The 8,604-nt window shown below is 33.1% G+C and overlaps 1 protein-coding gene across 1 annotated transcript in view; it reads left to right on the top strand.

Annotated features, from left to right (window-relative positions):
• Positions 1-8,063, top strand: part of LOC106459645 (protein kinase DC2-like) — a 66,100-nt gene extending 58,037 nt beyond the window's left edge. The window contains exons 5-8 of the mRNA XM_013919281.2: positions 404-499; positions 718-775; positions 6,073-6,150; positions 7,757-8,063. Of these exons, the coding sequence (XP_013774735.1) occupies positions 404-499; positions 718-775; positions 6,073-6,150; positions 7,757-7,885 (361 nt within the window). The 3' untranslated portion in view covers positions 7,886-8,063. The remainder of the gene's footprint in view (positions 1-403; positions 500-717; positions 776-6,072; positions 6,151-7,756) is intronic.
• The last annotated feature ends 541 nt before the right edge of the window (positions 8,064-8,604 follow it).

Below are 8,604 nucleotides of genomic sequence, written 5' to 3'. Positions count from 1 at the left end.
ATACATTTCAAATCTAAATTTTCACCGTGCAACGCCAGGTAACTCAGCTAGTATATATATATATATATCAGAATACAGATGTGTTGACGAGTGCAAAATCATTGGGTTTAACGTTATTTTGAAATACTTTCAAGTGTATTTATTACATGGAGCTTTCAAACGTCTAAAAATGTTAGATAAAGTAATCAGAAGCAAATAATTTATTAAAAGGGAAGATAAATGTCGAGTAAGAATCCGAGAGAAACAAAGAAAAAAAAAAAGATTTTTTTTCCCCAGTAAAAACACTGTTTTATTACTAGCTCAGTATTTTGTCGGGAACACATTAAGTTTCCATTACTCAGCCAAGAAGGCTGTATTTCAAAGTTGAAGGATAGAAAACATTAATTGGAACTCCTCCTTACAGGTACCCGCCTTTCTTCGATGACAACCCAATTTCTATCTATGAAAAGATTCTAGGTGGAAAAATAGAATGGCCACGGCACATAGACCCAGTGGCGAAGTAAGGCCTATTGATTTCATTTACTATAGACCAATAGTAACTTCAAATCATAGACCAGGGTGTAGAATTATAATATCTTACTTAATACAGATTATCCTGACTAATAAATACAACAAGTAACAGGAAGTTCATGAATTAGAGAGTATCAAACGATATGGGATTTATTATATATATTTGACTGTTGGATTTATCAGTTTTAAATTATTTCTTGCTTTCAGGGACCTAATAAAGAAGTTACTTATGCCAGATCGCACGAAGCGTTTAGGATGCATGAAGGTAAAGTTGTATTGTGTTTTAAAGATCTTGTCATTTGAAGTAATATATTACATTGAAGATTTTTTATGTTTTGTCAATTAGTTAATCTTTTGTGGACTATTATGTTGATGTGTTATTATTGTCTTTTTAATAAAATATTCTTACGTTGTGTGAGATGAAATATTTTTTGTTAAAATCTGGAAATTATCCAGGTTGTGAAAAATGTAAGCAACTTCCAATACTAAGTTGGAGTGTGAAATTTGAGTTGGTAGTTACTTTATTAGTAATCCAAGACGTAAAAGTTCTATAATAGTTCAGGGTGAAAGATTTTGAACTGTAAGAATTCCAGTGATAGTCCTAAAGAAAGATTAGGGTTAGTAATAACTTCATATATATATATTTATATATTATCTGGGGGGAGGAACGTATAACTAGTTTTGCTTCAAGAAATTTTTATGCAGAACATTAATACAAGATTAATCAAAATTGTTAATTTAAAAAGGGGGAATAGGGATCGTCAAAAAAGTAGAGAAACAAGTTGATTCAAATGCAAATATAATATTTTCAAGCCTACAACTAAGAACCCTAAATAAAGTAAACAAACAAGGCTGTAAATAGTGTCAACACTATTTTCTCAAGCTAAAATTCCTTATTTTGACTCCATATTTATAGTAGTTATTAATTTTAGTGGAGTGAAAATAGGGATTTGTGGATTTAGAAAAATAGTGTAGACGCTATTCCAGCCTTGTTTGTTTACTTTTCTATAGTCCCCAGTTGTTATCTTGAAAATATAATCTTTGAGTTTTGATTCAACTTGTTACTGTATTTTTTTGACGATCCCTATTCTCCCTTTTAAATTAACAATTTCTTACTAATCTTGTTTTTTATGTCCATTTATGAAGAATAAATTTGAAGCTAAATACGCGCATATGCGTTCAGTTGAATGCTACATGTTTGTCAACAGTTTACAGCTGCATTGGCTTTTTTCCCCATCCAATCACCACACAGAACTTATTAAAAATAAATAACATATGTACAACAAAGAATAAACACATGTACTGGTATGCAACTAGAACAAACAAAATGTTATTCTTGAAGGCAAAGATTGTATTATCACAGATTTAATGACCGGTTTTAATCAATATCACAGTGTAATGTAACAAAAGACGAACAGTAACAAAGCAATCTTATCAAAACGGAATAATGTTTCTTCTAAACTAATACTACTCAAAATAATGCAATATAAACAGATGCACTAACATGCTTATCTTATTAGGTCTACATGACACATATGTTTATTCTTCATCAGCCTGCTGTTCACACGAGTTTGCTAGAATAAAGCGACACAAACAATGCCTGCAAGATAGACTATGTTGACAATCTTGGCATAAGCCGCCAATTATCGACAACCTTTACAACCGCTAAATTAACATCAACTATTTAAAAATAGAAATAGCTATAAGAAATAGTACTATATGCAGTGATAATAAATATTGAATATGCACTCATGGTTTAAGCTAATTATAGGAACAGTAGAAATAATCATCACCATTGTCTATGTAGGAAAATCTACTATGGTAATCGTCCACTCTTAAAAACTTCTGAAATATAGTCGCAGATATTTTCATAAAGACAGAAAACTTAAGTAACGATGAACAATAGCAAATCGAGTAACGATATACAACAGTAAAATAGGGAACCTTTCACGTCGTATTTTCCAATTAATGCGCCATAAAATGCACGAATTGTAGTTCCCAACTAATGTGCACACTAGGAAAACACCAGTTTTGCCCCCCAGTGGCACAGCGGTATGTCTTCGGACTTACAACGCTAGAATACGGGTTTCGATACCCGTGGTAGGCAGAGCACAGATAACCCATTGTGTAGCTTTGTGCTTAATTACAAACAAACAAACCAACATCAGTTTTTTGATGGCGGAAAGTGAAGGTTTTAGAAAATTTTGCAGCATGACAAAATTAAGGTGGAACAAATTAAGTTTAAAACTACCCTGTCAATTTCTGCAAAATTCCTGTGTGATCCCACACTACAGTAGATAATAATTTTATAGTTGAGTCATTATAGGTATTTGTAGCCTCAGTAAACTGTCAGCAGTAGATCTCTAGCCTTGTTTGCTTACTTTTTTTGGTCTCTGTTTGTAAATTCTAAATTCTGAATTTTTAAGTAACTTTGTTGGATTTTTAATGCATAGCAATGGGCAATATATGCCTAGAGTAAGAAACAACCCCCATTAAGCGCATATAAAAATTTACCAGTATAAAAGCAGCCTTTTCAAATAAAACAAATACGTCTAAAACCTCGCTTTGAATAAAACTTCGCGTCTTTTAAAGTCATTACTTACTGAGCCAGGTGGCTTTGTGCCGATGTTTCCTGTAAACACGTGTTTAACAGGTGTCTAGTACAAAAGCACCCGCTCAGAACAATATTGCATCTGTTACGTAATTAGAGCTACTAAATTTTCAATGAAAAGGCCCGGCATGGCCAGGTGGATAAGGCAATCGACTCGCAATCTGAGGGTCGCGGGTTCGAATCCCTCTCACACCAAATATGCTCGCCCTTTCAGCCGTGGGGGCGTTATAATGTGACGGTCAATCCCACTATTCGTTGGTAAAAGAGTAGCCCAAGAGTTGGCGGTGGGTGGTGATGACTAGCTGCCCTCCCTCTAGTCTTACACTGCTAAATTAGGGACGGCTAGCGCAGATTGCCCTCGTGTAGCTTTGCGCGAAATTCAAAAAACAAACAAACAAACAATTCAATGAAAAATAATCAACTTTTAAGTAGGTCATGGACATACGCAGCGTTTCATATAATACATCTGTCTAGGTTTTGGTGCAAAATACCCTGCTGATTTTGCTGTAAGCTTCTGAAACAATAATAATAATAATGCGAACAATTGGGCCAATTTTGATTTTGTGCTAAAGCGTGAAATCATTTATTTTGCTTATTATCAATGTATGGATGGTCTTAACTATTGAAAAGGAATGTTTTGAATGTTGTTTCAAGAATAAGTCTGCTTCTTAAGGTGGTTTTTGCTCGAATGTTCTATTAGAGTTTTGAGCAAATTCCTGTGCGATCCCTATTATTAACCACTGTCGTGGTTCATGATAAGCTTTTGTTATTGTATTTGTTTTAGCGGAAAGTTACACAATAGGCTGGCTATCTGCACTTTGTCCATCACGGGGTATCGAACCCCCGATTTTAGTATTGTAAATCTGTAAACTTACCGTTGATCCACTGAAGAACTTGATAAAAACAAATCATGAAACTACATGTGTATCTGTAATCTATCAGACGGAAGATAGCAACCACATAGTTGTGTTGAAATCTACAGTTTTTTAAAAATAAGAAAATTGAGCAAGAAATAGAGCTTAGTAATGTGCGTCAAAAATTAGGTTTGTATATGAGTACAATGATTCATCTGTCTTATAACACAGTGTTTTGAAGATAGCTCAAATTTGACCAGTTTTTTCGGATTCCATAAGTCAGCAGTAATCTATTCTAACTATTGTGTGAATCTTACATTTTGTCAACACTATTTTGCCTGGATTCTTATGTTGATTTCCTATATTATTCAGTAACATTGTAATAAGATCGTGACATAATACGTTCTTCTGTGCTGTTTTAAAAATCCTATTTATTTAATGTAATCTTCAACACTAAAATATTTGTCATATTCCTCCTGTCATGTTTAAACAAATTATTTAGTTTAGATAGATTGTTGTAGTTATTATATTGATGCCATGTGTTATTCAGTACCAGTAAAATTGGCTTTTGTCTAATCTCCTCATTAATGGAATACAAATGCTGTGTTTAACCCACACAATTGTATTGGTCAGTTCTATTGATTTCATACTTATTTCAGCACTAGATTAATTTGATTCTTTGTTAACTTCATATGTTTCTGCCCCCCCCCCAGTGGCACAGCGGCATGTCTGCGGACTTACAACGCTAGAATCCGGGTTTCGATACCTATGGTGGGCAGAGCACAGATAGCCCATTGTGTAGCTTTGTTGTTAATTACAAACCAACAAACAATCATATATTTTTTATCACAATTTTAATTACATTGTTGAGGTGTTTCTACATGCTTTTCAACAATTTTATGTTTGAAATGTTGTGTTAATTTCACATTTTATAGTTAATGAACTGATTTTCTGTTTCCGTACGTTCTTCAGGCTTTCTAATAATTGAATTATCGATCATATTCAAACCTTTTTTAGCATTGTAATTTTGATGTCAAGTCAAGCGTAACTACTCTCAGGCAAAAAGAGATTTTCAGATTAATCTCTTAAGTATACACTGAGGTATATTAAACTACAAGCTTTCAAGCACTTTTAAGGGCTCTTCACTGGATAGAGGCCTGGTGGCTAGGGCGCTCGCGATTCGATTTCCTTCGCTGAACACTTTCGCCATCTATTCGTTGGTAAAAGAGTAGCCCAAGAGCTGGCGGTTGACTAGCTGCCTTCCCTCTAGTCTTCCACTGCTAAATAAGGGACGGCTATCGTAGATAGCCCTCGTGTAGCTTTGCGCGAAATGCAAAAAACAACAATAACAAAACACTGGATAAAATACCTAGTTGAACTCAACACTTCCACCTGAAGAAGGGCATCTAAAAGTTCTTGAAAGCTTGTAGTAGGAATAAACCTCAATATATACGTGAGAAAGCTTGTAGTACGAATAAACCTGAATATATACGTGAGAAAGCTTGTAGTACGAATAAACCTGAATATATACGTGAAGAATTATTCTGATTTTTTTTTACTTTATTCTTTACTAATATTATGATAGAAATATTATATCAATTCCTCATGTTTTTACCACTAATTGTGGTGCTAATTTAAAGGTTTGTCACACTGTAGTGTTTGAATTATGTGTTTAAGAAAAATATATGGTTTTTTTCTGTAAACAATTTATTTTTTCTGTCAAAGCTGATTACAGAAAACTCTTTCATAACAGACGCTATACCAAAAATTCGATGAAGCGATGAAATTTCGGTGATGAAAATAATTAGTATGAGTGTGTGTGTAACACTAATTAGCAGAAACCAAATAATACGTTGCTGGACTTATGTTTATATTTAAGCAAGAGGTATAGGTGTTTTAAAGCTTATTGTACGCCTAACAGACGTATGCCTGTTTTCTTACTAAATTAAGTTCACTGAAGAAGATAATTTATACCTTACTCAATGTTTGAAATTACTGTTATAAAATTAAAGTAGGAAAAAAGTCTTTCGTATCTGGCTTTTAATGGGAAAATGTTTACAGTTTATAGAAGTGGAACTGATGATTAATGTATTTCAGAACGGGGCCGATGACGTCAAAAGACATCGATTGTTTAAAGGAATAAGCTGGGACGATGTTTTAAACAGAAGAGATAAGGTAGTAAAAACATTATTTATTGGTCCAAGCCAGAGATTTTGGAAGTTTGAAATGTTTATTCGTTCATTTATTTTATAGATAGAGAGAGGGAGTGGGGTTATAAGAAGGATGCCCCACTGATAATTCAATTAAAATTTTTAATCATGATGTCAAGTCCTGTAACTTGTTTATATCGTACATATAATATTATGATCAATATTCATCTTTTAAACTCTTCAAATTCAATGAGTAGTCTTCCAAATTGTATCGTATAAACTAAATGACACCAAACTGAATATATCTATTAAGTTGAAATATCAAATTGTCTTACTTGAAGAATGTTTACATTTTAGATATTTTAGTGTTATTAGAATATCAGTTCAGTTATGATCTGTGGTTCTTGTTCGGAAAAACGTATATGAATCCAAGTTTTCGTTTCATAAATTAACTTTGTTTCCTTGCTCTTTGCTTTCTTAGAAAAATGTTGAAAGCTACTTCGTAAGTCTCATAATTCTAAGAACTTATGAGTGAAAATAATAAAAAAAGAATGTATAATAATATGTCAGCAATACTATATCTGCTACAGTGTCGACAAGGCCTTTTGTTCAATACCACGGTTCATCAGGCCAGCTGTGATACTACAAACTCACAGTGCATGGTTGACAGGATAATGATACTATCGAATTGCACAAACAACAACGGTTAGGGTTTGAGCTAGATTAAGATCGTGAAATGTAATTTTTATCAGTTTTATACGAGTCATTAACAAATCAGAATTAGGGGAAGTATTAATAACACGATGTTATTTATATATTTTATCACCACTTATTTAGTTTTACTTGAATTAGTGCTACTCCTTCTTTGGAAGAGCTAGCGAACCAGCGAGCTATTTTGATTGTAATCTCATTTCAGTTAAGAAACTCAATACCCAACTAAACATAGTTAATAATATCTAAGTTTAAGCTGTTTTTTAGTTTCTCTCTCCCATCATGTATGTGTCATTCTGAACGAAACATAATTAATTTTCCTTTAACCACCCAATCTACTATACAGTAGTGTGATGTCTGTCAGTCGGTCAGTAGACACTAAAATGATGTCACATAAGGAACGCTTAACGTTGCAATTTGTTCTGTTGTGACGTTAATAAGATATTCGCATATCATGAATCACGAGAACAATTACGCGCTCTGTAGGCTGTAACGCAGCATGACATGTGAACCTTAAAAACAAGAAATAAAAATATTTGTTACTCTTAATTTTGGTTTTATTTACTCTTCAAACAGAATGTCAGTATATCTGTCTCTAAATTTTTTTCTGTCTGCCTTGCTCTTTTTTGATCTTCCACCTGTTCCTTGTTCTGGCTTTTGTTTTTCAGTGTGTCCGCTGTCTTAGATGAAATAATTATTATGGGTGAGTGGCTTTTACACAAAAATGATTGATAAGACAAGATTTAAATGTTAGTATTAGTGATTTGTATATATGTATCAATCTATATGTACAAATAGGTGTACAAATAGCATTGATTAATGTCTGAAATAACTGTTTAAGCAATTGGTGGTGATCTTACAACAGGCCTGTCTTTTGTTTATTATTTTACTCTTCTCTTTCTACACCATTCCCTCTTCAGCCACCCATTGTCCCTGAGGTGAAGTCTGAAGGAGACACAAGTAATTTTGACAACTATCCAGAAAAGGACAAAAATAAGAAGTCGCCATCTCTCAGTGAAAAGGAAATGGAAATGTTCAAAGACTTTTAGCTGATCGGTTTAAGGCTTAACGTGTAGCTATAGATATTAAGTGGATCATATCAGGATATGAAAATATAGGAGAAATCTTGTGGTTTTGTGTTATTTTGTGAACCCAGTTCTTCCATGCGTATCGTCAAACACATTGGATGTTATTCACCCATAACATTTATTTTTCCTCAGTGCTCTGGTTCTAACTTGATTTATATTGATCGAAAAATTAAAAAAGAAAATATTTAACGTCATCTAAGAATGGTTTACGTTCACTATTGAATAATTTATGTAAGACCAAAAATATAGTGTTAAATGTAATATAACTTTAAATTTTCTCAGTTGTTAGTAATTCATTGAACTGAAAAAAACTTTCTGAGTAAAATGTGCTACAATGTGCTACAACTGCTTCGGAAAACAGCTTCTTTCTTTAAAAGACTTACGAAACGTCGTCTGAGAAACCGTTTCTCGAGGAAATCGCCGCCCATTGTAGCACAGTTTACTCATTATAAACACACTGCCTAGATCATTCACAAAAAAAATAAAGGTTTTAGTTGAAAGTATTATTTTCTTATCTCGGTTATGTAATTAACAGACTTAAAATTAGCGTTTCGAAAAATCAGTGATGTTTGTGAAGAGTAGAAGGATTTGGCCCAGTATTTTATTAACAAATTAGTGACATTGCCAGTGACAAAGTTAAAAATTGTAATGATCTCTTGAAATTGACTTAACTTAGCGCA

The sequence above is a fragment of the Limulus polyphemus genome, unplaced genomic scaffold (genome assembly GCF_000517525.1).
Source record: "Limulus polyphemus unplaced genomic scaffold, Limulus_polyphemus-2.1.2 Scaffold642, whole genome shotgun sequence".
NCBI classification, from domain to species: domain Eukaryota; kingdom Metazoa; phylum Arthropoda; class Merostomata; order Xiphosura; family Limulidae; genus Limulus; species Limulus polyphemus.
The sequence above is the reverse complement of the archived record's forward strand: the minus strand, read 5'-3'. Positions and strand labels throughout refer to the sequence as shown.